This window comes from Argiope bruennichi, chromosome 3, assembly GCF_947563725.1.
Source record: "Argiope bruennichi chromosome 3, qqArgBrue1.1, whole genome shotgun sequence".
Lineage (NCBI taxonomy): Eukaryota > Metazoa > Arthropoda > Arachnida > Araneae > Araneidae > Argiope > Argiope bruennichi.
Window position 1 is genome coordinate 16,077,868 of NC_079153.1, and position 18,619 is coordinate 16,096,486.

General features: G+C 27.7%; 1 protein-coding gene across 1 annotated transcript in view; it reads left to right on the forward strand.

Annotated features, from left to right (window-relative positions):
• Positions 1-18,619, forward strand: part of LOC129963412 (hemicentin-1-like) — a 710,215-nt gene that overhangs the window by 523,669 nt on the left and 167,927 nt on the right. The window contains exons 7-8 of the mRNA XM_056077767.1: positions 983-1,270; positions 3,795-4,094. Of these exons, the coding sequence (XP_055933742.1) occupies positions 983-1,270; positions 3,795-4,094 (588 nt within the window). The remainder of the gene's footprint in view (positions 1-982; positions 1,271-3,794; positions 4,095-18,619) is intronic.

The window sequence follows — 18,619 nt, forward strand, 5'->3', positions numbered from 1 at the left end:
TCGTTGTAAGCATTTATTACTCAAGAAGTAATTGCGTGAGGTTCATCTATCTGCCTTTCATAGTGTTTTTATCATTTTTTTTCTTCATGCGTTTTTCATTATATATTTCGCAGTTGACAGATAAAAGGCAAACCGATAGAAATTACCAGTTGAAACTGAAGAGAATACAAAAATATGGTATGATCCAAGATTTACCATTTACTTTCTCAAAAAGAAAAGTTTTCGATTTCTTTAAATGAAATCCTATTTCGAAAAATTGTTTCTACATTTTTTTTCCAAATGATAAAAAAACGTATTTAAGAGTTAAACGCATTAAGAAAGGCATTTTGAAGCAGACATTTTAATGCCTGTATCACCATATGTGACTTTATCATTTACTTGATCAGCAGTCTTTTTTACTATCTTATTTGAGATAATAATGCTAGAAAATCAGATAGTAATTCTGGTAAACTCTTAATAAAATATAAAAATCCTTTAAAAATTCAAAACGATTTTGGTTTCCCAGTAAATAGCAGAAATAGTTTTATAGGTAAGTTGCTGTCTAAGAGCACTGAACACTTCGTCAATGGATTTTTGTTATTATATTTCACTGTCAGAACTACCAGTTTTATCAATGATGATAAAATAAGCTATATCTATTATGCGTTCATGTAGAATCATTAATGTTGTAGTTTCTAGTGAGAAGAGGTTAGCTTATAATCGAAAAATGCTGAAGGAATTTTCAAAAAGTTACTAAAAAAGAGAGTTATTGGTAACACCAATTCCGAGTTGCCCAAGCTTTTCCCTGAATACCTTCACGTTTGCTTTGTCTCTTCGTTTTCGTGCTTCATAAATTTTCGGTATTTTTTATTGTTAGATTTTTTTCTTTGTTTCACTAAAACCCCTATTAATATTTTAAGGAATTATATTCTGTATTTATTGACAATTCTTTAAAGAATATTGCATCTTAATTACTATGTGTCAATTTGTTTTATTTATGTAGTTGCTCCCGTATGCAAGAGTGGTCAGCAAACAGTCTATGGCGCAATGCTGCATTTTCCAGTGGAGATTGCTTGCGAAGTGGAGGCTGATCCTGACGAGGTTAGCTTCCGCTGGGAGTTCAACAGTTCCTTCGGGACCCTCGAGCTCGTGCCCACTGTGACCAATGGCCGCAAGAGTGTTGTCCACTACATCCCGAGGTCGGAGCAGGACTACGGCACCCTCTCCTGTTGGGGAAAGAACCGAGTGGGACTGCAAAGGATGCCCTGCCTCTTCGTTGTGATACCTGCAGGTATTGGCCGGTGCGTTGCGTTTGTCAACACAGAAACAGAATGTGAATAGTACATTCTCTTTCTGAGATGTAGGGAACATTGAGGTGAAAGGGATAAACTTAAATATAAGTCATTACAGGTTTCTGCTTAAATGAAATTAAAATTGCTAGAACTTGCTTCATAAAAGTAAGGCATTTGGAATCAAAATACTCTTGCAGTTTCCTGAAGTGATTTGAGTATTTGAAATACATATTTTATTTCTCTTTACGCAAAACATATTCACATGATGTTATGAATATGTTTAAAGTTTATAAAGTTAAATATTAATATTCTTTTGGTAAAATGAATCATGATATTGCCCCCTTAAAAGTAAAAATACAGCAGAGCACCACAATACAAATCTTAGTCCTTGATTACAGTTACAGATAAGAATCCACAATACCACTGATATATATAAACTTAATTTCTTGACTTACCGAAAATCAGCAAAGTCTGGAGTCAATATTGCTAAAAAAACAAAGCAGAAAATTTACTCGAATTCCCAGAGCAAACATTTAACTTTTTCTCAGATATTTTCGGTGTACGGATTCAACATTTAGAGAGATTTTAAGTCTCTTCGATAAAATCTACACTTTTGTTGGTATCTGCAGTTTTCTGTGAACTCCAGGGAATCCACAAATTTAAAGGAGAGTCAAATTACATTATTTCTTGCTAAGTATTTTAACTTTAAACTACTTATGTTTATCATCACTTTTCAGAAAAGCGCAATATGACTCCTAGTAGTACAATATTTAGAAAGAAACATATAGCCACTCATAAAATAATAGCATGAAAACCAACTTATTATAATTGTTGTCCAGTAATAATACGCTTAGCGATAAAACAACGATTCAATGCAACATGCGTTTCACTCCAAAACTCTTGAACAGAATTGGTGTAATGTAAAATGATCTAATGGCTAAAAAAATTGTTTAATTTTGCTTTATTGAAATAATATTCTTCGTCTTGGATCTGAAACAGAGTTACAATAATTAAACTTTCCATCTGAAATGCTGAAGGTCATTTAGGTTGGATTTGACATATAGATTTGACATAACTTGGCATATAGATATTTCTTTTGCTGTTCATTAAATATTTGATTAAAAATGTAATAAACATTAGAGAGCATTTTTTGTGTTAAGAGATATAATTACCATTGTCAGTTGAAAATTATTATCAGTTATTTCGGCTTGATTCAGTATAAATGTCTGTTTCCCGATGACGAATGTAAAATAACACAATATTCATTTTCCTCTGGTTATTTGAAAATTCATCTTAAATTCATAAATATTTAACACACCATTTGAGAGTTTGAATGTATACAAGAACAATTCAAGTGTTATTAGTAGTTTAACCATTTATTTTGAACATCAAATTAAAATTAGTACACAACTGGAAATGGGAAGAAATAAATGTCTCAGGCAAAGCCTAATGCCAGATAATCATTGCTTTCCGTTCCATTAGTATGCACCACGTGAATGTAACAAAAAAAAATTTCAAATGTTTAGAAATTAGGGCTTCCATCAAATTAATTTCGATAAATTCTATTTCACTTTAAACTATTTATTTGGAATTTGTTTTGATATAATCTTGTTAATCAAAAATACAAAGATTTATGCTAAGCATAGTAAGAAAAGTAAACAGTGTAAGATTCAAATACATAGATCACTTAACAATAAATTAGCTTAACTCTTAAATGCATAGAGATGTAGATCTGAATTATATGTTTAAAACATCATATTTATTTATGTAGCAATCTTTGCACCATGTTCTGTTTTATTTTAATTTTACTAAAACTATTTCCTCCTTTCCGAACACAACTAGAATCTTTATTTATTTTTTTTTATCTGTGACAATTTTCATTGTTGGTGCGCTATCTGCGTACAATTTCATTTCGGCGAGTGTTGCGAATGACATGATTTATATAAAAAGTAATAAAAAGATACAGTAAAAAATGTTTTCGGATAGAAACAAGGTAAAATTAATGAATATTATTTATATTTTTGCATATACTGATAGCCTAGTAAGTTTATAGACGAAAATTCCTGGAGGGTCATCTTGGTCACTAGCCTATATTTTCAAACAGATTGAGACGAAAAATTCCACTATCTAAGATTACCACACAATGGTCATTCACCAAATTCAATGTTCTTTTGTGTTTAAATGCTAATATTAATTGTTTCATGAATTTTTCTGTTTTGCAATATAATGAGAGGTATTATTTATGTTTGAACTATTATATTATTGTATCCAGTAGATATGTAAACTCAAGGAGTGATTGTTCATGATATATTAGAAATACATCACATTTTTATTTTTATTTTTTTAAAAATGTGGATCGTTTTTAGTGTTTTTTCCATTAGCTACACCCATTTCCTGGTTGATTTCAAACATTATTTATTAAAAATTTTTAAAAATGATACATTTAAGGATTAAATTAAATTTTTAATCATCGTAAAATATTTTCAAACAACAATTATTCATTGTTGCATATTTTCGTTTCAGAGCCCCCATCGGCAGTTCATAATTGTAGCGTTGGCCAAGAAACTGAACATTTCTTTCGTGTGTCATGTTATGAAGGCAAGGACGGGGGCCTCAATCAGTATTTTCATGCAGAAGTCCGAGCGCCGGACTCCTCCCTTTTATTCAATCTCTCTTCTCAGACTGCGGATTTCGCTATCAGGGGCCTCAGTCCTGGGACATACTACACCATTACGCTGTACGCAGTGAATGCTAAAGGTCGTAGCACACCACTCGTCATCAAGGCTTCAACTCTATCTACTCCGGAGAGTCAAACAAGAAGAGGTAAGAAATTTGAATCTTTGGAGAAATATGGAAGGGAAGAGAGAATTTTAGATTTGATTTTTATTGTATCATTCTATATTTACAAGAGTAAATATTACTGCAGTTCACTTATAATGTAGGATCCACATTATAAACATAGAAATAAAATAAAAATATTTCTTCATAAATCAAATTTTAGATTTTAATTCCTGTTGCATCAAAAGTATTAACCTCGCTTGTTAGATGAGAGTTACAGTTCTGCATCGAAGCTATTTGATTACATCGATTAGTTTCTCCAACTAAAGTTTACTTCAATGATTGTCTGCTATCATCTTAATATTTTTTTTTTGAATAACAACCTAGTATTTCTGCGTATAATTGTCTTAATAAATTTTCCAGTATTTATGATTTTCCAACAACCCATCAAAAAACTATGCATAAAACAAAAAAACACTTTTTGTACATAAATCATTACAAAAAGAAAGAAAGAAGGAGAACGTTTAATTAAAAAACGAAACATTTTTTTTTAGGATTTCTAATATATAATATTAGAAGAAAGTTGATATCTTTTAAAATTAGATTTATTTAAATTAGAAGCACTTCTCCAAATCTATTTATAAAAATATTTTCTCTTTATTAACTGGTTCAAGATCCTTTTATGTGCATTCCTTTTTAAATAAATTACCAATATTGTGAATATTTGTCGAAAAAATTGCATTTATAAGGATAAAACTGAATATTGGAAATTTATCAATATAAAAACAATAAATCTCTTCCTTAAAGACATTATAATGTTATACTAAAAAGAATAAAATATTGCCATTCATATTAGATAGATTTTCAATTTTTCTATATTTGTTTTCATGCTAAGTAGAATTATATTTAGTTATATAATTTTAGAAATTAAGACTATTATCTTGTCGAATTTCTTCTGTTCTTCCACATAAACTTCAACTTTTAAATAGAAAAAAAATAATTGAGTATGTGTGGGCTTCAGCTAAATATCTCCGAGTTGCATTAATAGAATTTTTTGAAAAAATCCAAAATAACGTTTTATACTAATTGTAAAATTTATTTTAATTTATACAAGAAATGATTTCAGAAACTTACCGAGAATTGAAATATCAAGTAAATGATTAAATTTAAATAATCTAAATAAGTCAAATTGGATGACATTCTATAACTGAACTACCAGTGAATGTGCATGAATATAATATCTTTTAAATCATTCCAATAAAGATCATTTTACGAACATTTTCTAGAAATATAGCGAAAGAAGAAAAATAATCATTTAACATTCATCTCACTATTTCTATAAAAGCGAATCACTCTTAGTAATAAGATAAAGACTTTAAGAACAATTTTGAATTCGTTTTTATAAATACATGTGATGTTTTTTAGAACTTTCAATTATATCTTCATGTATTGAATCAACATTTTACAACGTAATTATATTATCAGAATATCAATTCAAAGATGAAGAGTTATAGAAAAATATTGTGTGAATCATTACAGTTAAAATTAATGTATACTGTCAAATCCAGTTTCTTTCACTTAATCACTTTATTTTTCTTTCACTTAAATCCAGTTTCTTTCACTTTAGAAACTTCATAAGTGCAAATAAAATAATTGCGCTTTAAATTATGTGTAGAAATTTTTCAACGAAAATATAAAAATGATTGCAATTTTAAAAATTGCTGGTGTAAATTTTAGCAGAATATTTTTTTAATAAATCTTAATAATGGTCAGAATAAAATATTACACTGCTCAAATTTTATTAAACTTTACAAATTTTATTATTCCCTATTATTAAACTTGTTTATAAATCTTTTTCTAAACACAAACTTATTAAAACACTTCTGTACAAGTATGTATATAAAATTTTTAAGAAATAATGCATTAAATGTAATGAAATTCTTTAGAAACTAAGCTGAAAAAGTCGTTGTTTTCATATAAGTTAAGCCAGACACGAAGCTATAATTTGGAACTTAATTGTGCATTGATTTATTTTCCACAGCAGGCACCTTCGAATTATCCGTTAAAAAAATATCAACAGACAATTTCTAAAATTTCCCATCGAGTCAATTATAATTTAATCTCTCCCCTCCTTCCCTCAATTTCGAATTATCCCTTTCTTAAAAGAATATTCCATCATCTCTTACATCATATTTTTTTCACCCAGCAGCGATCCTGAGTCTAAAAATACAACATCATAAGCGCTGAGATAAATAATTGTTACCCGATCCAATTAAGCCTAAAACCACGATAAAGTCCATACCCGCCCTTTTTTAGAGGCAATAATTAACTCGTCCAACAAAGTAACGGTCCTTCTTTTCTCCTGTCCCGGAAAGAGTTTACCTATTCTGCTGGGGACGGGAGTGTTCGGGTGGGAAGGGACCGACATAATGGTTGCATCAATCCTCTGAACCGCGCTGTCCGAAACACCCGCATGCTGAAACTTTCTTTGTGTCCCTCTCCTGTTAATGCTCCGTGTGTGTGAGAAATCCCCCTTTCAGCTCTTACGATACCCTTGTCAAAGGACGAGAGTATCGATCCGTCCTTATCGGGAAAATCTTCCACGTCTCGTGTCATCTTACATTTCCGGAATATTGGAAAGGAAGAAAAGAAAAAAATTAGGCAGGAACATGTACTTACTTCTTTATGTATCCATAGAGGAAAGTTGCTGGATATTATGTTGCCAGAGTGTGTGAGAGGAACCGCGCGATGGACTGGTGCTCAGGATTACTTGAAGATGATTGTAGATATGTTTTTATGATTGGCAAGGGTGGGTATGTTATTTGCAGGATGGTTTAATCCAGCATGTTTATATGATATTGATTGCATAGGGATACATTGTAAGATTGCCATCATATACTTAGACAATCTGATAACACATAAACATTGATTTATCAAAAAATTTAACTCATATTTCCGAAATATTGAAAATGAAAGAAAGGAAGAAAACGCTCTAAATTGACATATTTGCATCTTTCCACAGGGAAGGGCTGTAGATTTTGTGATGCTTGGGTGTGAGGGAGAAAATATGAAATGAGCTTGGGTTCAGATAGTAATTTTTTAAGGATAAGAATTAACACATTATTCAACATTAAGCATGTTTATATAATGTTGATTGCTTGTATATAAGTGAAAAATTGTCATTGCCATTGTTCATAGGATATTTAACATTGAGCATATTTATATGATGCTGATTGCATAGGAATAATTGTAAAATCAACATTATATGCTTAATGCAGCAAATCTGAAATCAGGCAAACATTGATTTGTCAAAAATTTAATCAATCTTACATTCCTGAATGTTAAAATGTAGGAACGAAAGAAAAACACTGAATTGAAACATTTGCCTCTATTTCCAGTTGGTAAAAGAAAAAAGTTATGGATATTGTGTTGTCTGGACATAGGAGAGGACACATGCATTGAACTAGGATTCAGAATTTTATAAAGTTATAGTAAATATGTTTTGATGTTAAGAATTAATAAATTGTTCATAGCTATATTTAACATCAAATATGTTTATATGATGTCGATTGCATAGGGATAATTGTAAATTTGCTATATTTGCCGTAGTTGTTCTTAGGAACATTTAACATCAAGCTTGTTTTATATGATGTTGATTGCTTAGAGATTATAATTGTAAAATTGCCATAGTTCTATAGATTGCCAATGCCATTGTTCATAAGATTATTTAACATCAAGCATATTTATATGATGTTGACTGCATTGGGATAATTGCAAATTTGCTATAGTTGCTATTGTTCATTATTAACAACAAACATTTTTATATGATCCTGACTGCATACGGATAACTGTAAAATCGTCATAAATTGCTAATGTCATTCATTATTCATAGGATTATTTAACGTCAAAATTATCCTGCATAAGATTGCCATCATATGCTTAAAGCACACAATCTGAAATCAGGTAACCATATAGCTATCAAAAATTCAGTCCATCTTACATTTCCTGAATATTGAAAATGAGGTAAAGGTAGAAAAACCCTTCATTGAAAGATGTGCCCCCAATACATGCGTACCTATAGGGAAAAGTTATTGGATCTTGTGTTGATAGGATGTAGGAGAAGAAACATATGATGAGGTTCAGATCAGTGAAGTGATATGAAGTGATTGCAGATATGTTTTTGCAGTCACAATTGAAAAATTGTTTATAAAATTATTCAATTTAGCATCTTAATTGCTATAGATGTCTTAAAAATAACTATAAAGTCATCATAGCGCATGAAAGTCGACCATTCTATAAGAAATTAAATTTTACATGTTAGAAAAATTCTAGTTGAACTTTTGTTTCTAGAATGTTGAGAAGGGAGAAATAATAGAAATTATATTAATACGAAGCGTGACTAAAGAAGTTGTACATTGAGATAGTATTAAGGTTTAGTTGAATATTTAAGTAAGAGTTAATATTTAAAATCCAGGTTATCTATAATCAAATACAATTATTTGCTGTTGATCTTGTATATTTACTACATGGTTACAATGGAGCTTTCGTGTTTATTTATTGGGGGAAGGGAGAAATAATAGAAATTATATTAATACGAAGCTTGTCTAAAGAAGTTGTACATTGAGATAGTATTAAGGTTTAGTTGAATATTTAAGTAAGAGTTAATATTTAAAATCCAGGTTATCTATAATCAAATACAATTATTTGCTGTTGATCTTGTATATTTACTACATGGTTACAATGGAGCTTTCGTGTTTATTTATTGGGGGAAGGGAGAAATAATAGAAATTATATTAATACGAAGCTTGTCTAAAGAAGTTGTACATTGAGATAGTATTAAGGTTTAGTTGAATATTTAAGTAAGAGTTAATATTTAAAATCCAGGTTATCTATAATCAAATACAATTATTTGCTGTTGATCTTGTATATTTACTACATGGTTACAATGGAGCTTTCTTGTTTATTTATTGGGGGAAGGGAGAAATAATAGAAATTATATTAATACGAAGCTTGTCTAAAGAAGTTGTACATTGAGATAGTATTAAGGTTTAGTTGAATATTTAAGTAAGAGTTAATATTTAAAATCCAGTTTATCTATAATCAAATACAATTATTTGCTGTTGATCTTGTATATTTACTACATGGTTACAATGGAGCTTTCGTGTTTATTTATTGGGGGAAGGAAGAAATAATAGAAATTATATTAATACGAAGCTTGTCTAAAGAAGTTGTACATTGAGATAGTATTAAGGTTTAGTTGAATATTTAAGTAAGAGTTAATATTTAAAATCCAGGTTATCTATAATCAAATACAATTATTTGCTGTTGATCTTGTATATTTACTACATGGTTACAATGGAGTTTTCGTGTTTATTTATTGGGGGAAGGGAGAAATAATAGAAATTATATTAATACGAAGCTTGTCTAAAGAAGTTGTACATTGAAATAGTATTAAGGTTTAGTTGAGTATTTAAGTAAGAGTTAATATTTAAAATCCAGGTTATCTATAATCAAATACAATTATTTGCTGTTGATCTTGTATATTTACTACATGGTTACAATGGAGCTTTTGTGTTTATTTATTGGGGGAAGGGAGAAATAATAGAAATTATATTAATACGAAGCTTGGCTAAAGAAGTTGAACATTGAGAAAGTATTAAGGTTTAGTTAAAGATTTAAGTAAGAGTTAATATTTAAAATCCAGGTTATCTATAATCAAATACAATTATTTGCTGTTGATCTTGTATATTTACTACATGGTTACAATGGAGCTTTCGTGTTTATTTATTGGGGGAAGGGAGAAATAATAGAAATTATATTAATACGAAGCTTGTCTAAAGAAGTTGTACATTGAGATAGTATTAAGGTTTAGTGGAATATTTAAGTAAGAGTTAATATTTAAAATCCAGGTTATCTATAATCAAATACAATTATTTGCTGTTGATCTTGTATATTTACTACATGGTTACAATGGAGTTTTCGTGTTTATTTATTGGGGGAAGGGAGAAATAATAGAAATTATATTAATACGAAGCTTGACTAAAGAAGTTGAACATTGAGATAGTATTAAGGTTTAGTTAAAGATTTAAGTAAGAGTTAATATTTAAAATCCAGGTTATCTATAATCAAATACAATTATTTGCTGTTGATCTTGTATATTTACTACATGGTTACAATGGAGCTTTCGTGTTTATTTATTAGGGGAAGGGAGAAATAATAGAAATTATATTAATACGAAGCTTGTCTAAAGAAGTTGTACATTGAGATAGTATTAAGGTTTAGTTGAATATTTAAGTAAGAGTTAATATTTAAAATCCAGGTTATCTATAATCAAATACAATTATTTGCTGTTGATCTTGTATATTTACTACATGGTTACAATGGAGTTTTCGTGTTTATTTATTGGGGGAAGGGAGAAATAATAGAAATTATATTAATACGAAGCTTGGCTAAAGAAGTTGAACATTGAGAAAGTATTAAGGTTTAGTTAAAGATTTAAGTAAGAGTTAATATTTAAAATCCAGGTTATCTATAATCAAATACAATTATTTGCTGTTGATCTTGTATATTTACTACATGGTTACAATGGAGCTTTCGTGTTTATTTATTGGGGGAAGGGAGAAATAATAGAAATTATATTAATACGAAGCTTGTCTAAAGAAGTTGTACATTGAGATAGTATTAAGGTTTAGTTGAATATTTAAGTAAGAGTTAATATTTAAAATCCAGGTTATCTATAATCAAATACAATTATTTGCTGTTGATCTTGTATATTTACTACATGGTTACAATGGAGTTTTCGGGTTTATTTATTGGGGGTAGGGAGAAATAATAGAAATTATATTAATACGAAGCTTGTCTAAAGAAGTTTTACATTGAACTAGTATTAAGGTTTAGTTGAATATTTAAGTAAGAGTTAATATTTAAAATCCAGGTTATCTATAATCAAATACAATTATTTGCTGTTGATCTTGTATATTTACTACATGGTTACAATGGAGCTTTTGTGTTTATTTATTGGGGGAAGGGAGAAATAATAGAAATTATATTAATACGAAGCTTGGCTAAAGAAGTTGAACATTGAGAAAGTATTAAGGTTTAGTTAAAGATTTAAGTAAGAGTTAATATTTAAAATCCAGGTTATCTATAATCAAATACAATTATTTGCTGTTGATCTTGTATATTTACTACATGGTTATAATGGAGCTTTCGTGTTTATTTACTACATGGTTATAATGGAGCTTTTGTGTTTATTTACTACATGGTTATAATGGAGCTTTCGTGTTTATTTACTACATGGTTATAATGGAGCTTTCGTGTTTATTTACTACATGGTTATAATGGAGCTTTCGTGTTTATTTACTACATGGTTATAATGGAGCTTTCGTGTTTATTTACTACATGGTTATAATGGAGCTTTCGTGTTTATTTACTACATGGTTATAATGGAGCTTTCGTGTTTATTTACTACATGGTTATAATGGAGCTTTCGTGTTTATTTACTACATGGTTATAATGGAGCTTTCGTGTTTATTTACTACATGGTTATAATGGAGCTTTCGTGTTTATTTACTACATGGTTATAATGGAGCTTTCGTGTTTATTTACTACATGGTTATAATGGAGCTTTCGTGTTTATTTACTACATGGTTATAATGGAGCTTTCGTGTTTATTTACTACATGGTTATAATGGAGCTTTCGTGTTTATTTACTACATGGTTATAATGGAGCTTTCGTGTTTATTTACTACATGGTTATAATGGAGCTTCCAAAGCAGATGATCTGCTTTAAGAAAGACAAAGGCAAAAAGATTATTTCAATAGTTTTGCAGTTTCTAATATCTGTTTCCATTGCAGAATTTCACAAATTTATACACTTATATCATTGCATTGTCGTATAAATTAAATGATGACTGCAAATGAAGGGATTTTTTTTGTATTTATTTTTATTGATGTTTCTTTTTTATTTGTCCAATACCCATTCAGTCATTCTTTGAATTAAAAAAAATATATTTTCATGCCCTCAAGTATACATTTGCCTATGCAACGGAATAAATCAATGATTTTTCATTGAAAGGAAATAAAAAAGTCATTCAATAATTTCAATATATATTTGTGAAAAATTCTAACATCAGTAAATGTCATAGCAAGTCATTTTGTCAAAGTTTTCGTCACCCCAAAATTATAATTCTCTAGCCCATTTAAGATCTCGTACTATACTTAATGAACCTCCTTGTATAGATATATTTAATTAAATTGTGATGAGTTGGGTGCATTCGACGAAAATTTAATCAAGCGTGACTAGTCACAAAAATAATGGCAGTTAATTTGGCTGATTAGAAATTCTTCAAATAAGAGAGTTTAAAGATGGCAAAGAAAGTTTATCTGTTTCCATTTCGAGTAAAACAATTCTCTAAACACCAAAAAAATACTTGAAATATACTTATAAATATTTAAATATTACAATTAAAAAATAAAATTGTCATCCAAATATAAATTTAAGTTTCAATGTGTATTATTTAAATTCTTCATAAGCTAAACTTCGCAGATAAATTTGAATTGAACTTTCTCCAAAATATTTAATTTAAAGTTTACAACTTGAATCTTACTCCGCATTTCACCAATGAGCTTATTTTAAAATTCTCGAACAATTCTTTAGAACGCTACAGTGCAGAGAAAATATTGCCATATTTTTGCTCACGTAACTAACACACAATTTAAAATTAGAATTGTTGGGAATTATGAATTCTTATAACTAGAAATAAAATGTTTTGAATATTTAAATTCATCAAAATATCCGATTACAAAATGTGAGTAGGAAATAAATTTCTTTGTTTTCGTTATGAAGAAAAGGAGATACTAAATATATATTATTTTTCTGTATTCTTCCTTTTTATTTTCTTTTTCCTCCAAACGAAATGCGTTTAAATCCTATTGTTTTATTCCAAGAAAAAAACATTTATTTTCATAAATATATTTACATTTTAAATATGATTCAAACAGCGAATGTTCTTGACTTATCTCTTTTAAGTCAATAAAAGACATTTTCTTGGTGAAGATTAAACCCAGTTTGCTTTTCTTCTATGAAAATTTAAAGAAAAAGACTTAAAAAAAATTGAGCCATTAAGAAGAAGTTTAATACTACTTCATTGTCTTTGCATTTCTTGTGATCTAATACCCATTCAAATAAAAAATTTACATATCCAAATATCTCCCTTTAATAATATTATAAAATATATTCTTATGAATTCTTCAAAGAAATTTCAATCAATTGCATTTAGTATTATTTCCTGTATTAAAATGGTAAAATGTTGTCTGGAATTCGAGGTATTTTCTTATTCTTTTTAATATTTTAAATTTTCTTGTAGAAGCTATAATTATTTGCTCGAGGGAAGCAGTATTTTACATCCTACATTTCTTATTTAAGAAGGAAAGAAGATTTTTTTACCTCTTTTGAGTTTTGATTAAAATAATGCAGTACCTTTTGATTCAAATATCATATGCTTTTATTTTTTCATTCAGTCTGTTCTATATTTTTTACCAGGCCTGAAATATTTTCCTTGACTTCACCCATATTACAACAAATTATTTCCCTTTTTTTATTGCATTTTGAGTTTCCTTTTATATTATTTATGTATGTGCTTGGATTGTGCTTTCCTAAAAAAAATCGATAAACATGAACAGCATTATAAGGAACTTTCTAAATGTACTAAATAGTATCCGATATAAGATCTCAATGTCCCCCTTTCAGAACTCTCATTTCGTAATATGTACTTTTTTACCTCATAAGAGAACATATACATGTTTCACCTTGATGTCTAAAATTTTCTAAAATTGTGAAGATCATTATTAATATTTCCATGAAAATTTCCATTATATCTCGAAAATTCTGGATTTATTGCACATTTCCATGAAAATATATTATACTTCGAAAATTCTCAGTTCTGAATTTATTGCAAATTTCTATAAAATGCATTTCATATAGAAAATTCTCAGTTCTGCATTTATTGAAAATTCCCATGAAAATGCATTATATCTCAGAAATTCTCTGAATTTATTGCAAATTTCCATGAAAATGCTTTATATCTCGAAAAATCTCAGTTCCGAATTTATTGCAAATTTAAATAAAAATGCATTATATATTGAAAATTCTCAGTTCTGAATATGTTACAAATTTTCACGAAAATGCATTATATTTCAAAAATTCCCAGTTCTGAGCTCCTCGCAAATTTCCATGAAAATGCATTATATCTCGACAATTTTCAGTTCTAAATTTATTCGGAATTTCCAAAGCTACAAAGATAAAATGTTATTTTAAGTATAACATTTGATAAGATTTATATCATTTTTGAGGGTCTCAAAATTGAAATTTGTAACTTTTAAAGAAACTCCTGTTTACTTTTAAAGAAACATTCGGGAACATCGTGAAATAATCTAAACAAAATGTTTTGTCGTTCGTTTTAATCTTCTTTCGCTTCAAGCAATAATAGAATCTTCAATGGGTTCACTGAAAGATATTCGGCAATGCAGAATCGAAATTCTTATTTATTTACTGTACCATATACAGTTTATTCGAGTGGTGCTCTTAAAATATCTTCCAGAAGGCAGCATATTTCTTTAAATAGAAAGTTCACATTTTTCCTTTCCAACAAATACACCAAACATCGAACTCGCAAAGAAGTGAAGATTCTGCCGCTTCATACATTTTATTCGAAGTTATTTCGTACCATCCTCGGAATTATTTTCATTTTTTTTTCGAGCTCCCTTGTTTATTTGTCTTTTTAGTGTAAACGTCATATTCTATTTATTTCATACCAGTATCATAGCTAAGAGATATATTTGTGCTCAAGACTTTAATTTCAGTACCTCTGAGATGTTTTTTTCTTCACGATACAATGAAAAAAAAAATCACAAGCTTTCTCTAAAACTTTTCCTTCAAGGGTTTTCTCAAGGCGATATTTTCTTCAACAACATTTTGTTCGAGGATTTTTTCTTCTTCTTTTGCTTGAGATTTTTTTACTGTTGTTGCTTCCAATCTCAAAATATTCTTCTAATTTTTTTCTTCTTTTTTCCAGTTTCTCTCGCTTCGTTTCTTTTTTCTTGCGCTCGAAAACACAATCGTGGTCGGTGCTCGCGTCACCGCACAGAAGGTGTGTGTAAAGAAAATCACGAATAATTGATTTTTAGAAATCAATAGATTCACAGAGAAGCACGGAGTTGAAACTGATCTTTATTGTTAAAAACTATTTCTTTTTAATCTTGCCAACACATTTCGTTTTTTTCTGTTTTGCTCTTGTAGGCATTCTTTGTCGCTAGATTAAAATAGCCAGCATTCCACTTCTATTAATAGAAACGTTGCTGAAGCCTATGTTGTTTTCCATTAAGTGGATTCCTTTATTTCCAATCATTGCTTTGAAAGAATACTTAAGATGATTAAAGTGATTATAATGTCTTTTTAACTTGAGATCCTAAATAGTTGTGTTTCAATATACAAAAATACTAAGTACTGTTCTGATGTTATTTTCATTTGAAAATTGATTTTTTATTCCATTTATTTAAATTTCAGAGCACTTATGTATATCTGTTGCATTCCCAAAAGGCAGTTTGGAAAAACTAATGTTAAAAAAACGACCTAAATTTAATATTTTTATTACGGATTTTTTCATTTATTTAGTTTAAGCATACTTAAACAGTGAGAAATAATTAAATAATTCTATTTAAATATTGAATGCTCACTGCTTTGAAAGAATACTTCGAAAAATTAAATGTCGAAAAATATAATGTCTTTTTAACTTCAAATCCTAAATAGCAGGTTTTCAATATATAAAAATATTAGGTATTGTTCAGAAGTTATTTTCATTTCAAAATTGATTGTCATTCAATTGATTTAAAATTCAAAATGTTTATATACATGCTTTGACTTGCATTCCCAAAAGACAGTTGATATTTAAAAAATAATGATATTAAATATTGATGTAAAAAAATCTGAATTTAAGATTGATTTGACTAACCTTTTTATTTATTTAATTTCAGCATATGCAAACAGTCAGAATTCTTATATATATGCTTTAACTTTCACTTGCAAAAAACAATTGGTGTTAAAAAAAAAGTCTAATGACGTTAAATATTGATGTTAAAAAAACCTAATGACGTTAAATATTAATGTTAAAAAAAATCTAAATTTAAGATTTATTTTACATTTTTTTAATTATTTAATTTAAGCATAAGCAAACGGTGAAAAATAATCAAATAATTCTACTTAAATACTTAATACTTATTGCTTTGATAGAATGATTAAAGTGATTGTAATATCTTTTCACTTGAAATCCTAAATAGTAGTGTTTTAACATGTAAAAATGCTAGATATTATTCTAAAATTATTTTCATTTAACTGATTTAAAATTCAGAATTGTTATGTATATGCTTTGACTTGCATTCCCAAAAGACAGTTTGGAAATACTAATGTTAAAAAAACCCACATTTAAGGGAGAAATAATTAAATAATTCTACTTAAATATTTAATGTTCATTACTTTGAAACAATACTTCGAATGATTCAAGTGTTTATAAAGTCTTTTAATTTGAAATCCTAAATAGTAGAGTTTCAATATATAAAAGTTCCAGGCATTTTTCTAAAGTTATTTTCATTTCAAAATTGATTTTTATTCATTAAATTAAAATTCAGAATTCTTATTTATAAGCTTCAACTTGCAATTCCGAAAGACAGTTTGAAAATAATGATGTTAAAAAAAATCTAAGTTTAAGATTGATATTGCAGAACTTTTTATTTATTTAATTTAAACATTCGCGATCAGTGAGAAATAATTGAATAATTCTACTTAAATACATTTTTTGGGAATGTTTGGTTAGAATTTTGGAATGCATAGCTTCACTTTGAAAACAGTTCATAATCAGGTAATGTTGTTTCTTACTATTAAAATGGAAATTACTGTCACTACTATTAAATATTAAAATAAGGTTCTATATTATATGCATATAATATGTTATGGTTAATGTAATAATCGATTAATTAATTATTGTTATTAATAATTGATCAATGACATTATTATATTATTACTGTACCATTTTGATATTAGTTACCATATAATATATTTCATATGATATGATTTAATCTGTGATATGGAATATCGAAATAAAATTATGAAATTATGAAAGTAATTGAATATATATTCCCTAATTTCCTTTTATAAGATTTTAAACAATTTTTGCTTTAAATTATGACGCTTGAAAATTTTCAAAATCCAGACTTAAAATATCAAAAGATATGAGAGATTACAAGTATGAGAATCCCTTATTGATAATTCTTTTTTTTTTTCGTATATACATCCTGTAATCATAATCAGGTAATACAAAGTACATAATATTTTGATAAAATATCTGAGACTATTTCAAATAAATTTTTTCTAATTTTTTTTTCATATCAACAAGTATCAAAAATGCTGTTTCATGCAATTTCGAGTATGTCCAACTTCTATTTTTAATAGCTTCTTCACATATTCACGTGTAGGTCTTTGCTATATCTTTCTGCTTTTATCTTTCCACTGTGATGGTTTTAGGAATGTTGATAACAGAAAGGCAGTTTCTGAAATTTTATGCCAAGGTCACAGCAAATAAGCAAAAGGGAGAAATATTGTTCTTATGAAATATAGAATTTTAACTATAATTAATTATAAAAACTGGTTTATTGAAAATGCTGCAGCGTTGACGTTTTACAATAAAAAATAATTAACATTTTCAATTTTGATATCAGTATGTAAAATTATGTAAGAAAAATTATATTAATTCAAAATTTTGAATGTTAAATCTAAAATATATAATTAAAACATTATTTACAAGTGAATAATAAATTCCTAATTAGTGTATTTAAATTTGTACTTCAGGATAGGTGGAAGCAAATTATATGTATTTAACTCCTATTAGGGATAACAATCTTGCATAGCTGCATTTTGGCATAACTTTTAGTTTACTGATGTTTCATACAATTAATTACCCCAGCAATCAATTAAATATTTTTAAGATATGACTGTGCTAATTAATTATATACAAAGAGTTTGCCAATACTATTTGCTGTCATATTATTGTTTTTAAGAATTATCACTCAGTTGCTAAACTGCAAAATATAGATATCGACTGAACCTTGCTTTCACCACATCCTGTGAAAGGAATTAATTTTCCATTTTATCTTTTAAAAATGATATTTTAATAATTCAATTGCTAAAAACTTATTGCTTCACTATAATTTTAGATTAAAATATGAAATATATTAATTTATCATTTAAATAATTTCATTATTATTATTATTATTATTATCATTATTATTATTATTATTATCATCATTATTATTATTATTATCATTATTATTATTATTTATTGAACTAAATGTTAAGAAGAAATGTTTTTGCAATACTATCTGTAAAAACATTTTATAGTTATGCTTACTAAATTCAAAATTCTGCATTTCTTGCTATATATATATATATATATATATATATATATATATATAAAAAAAAACTTTTTTTTTAAATTGCTGTCCACTATTAAAAGAAAAAT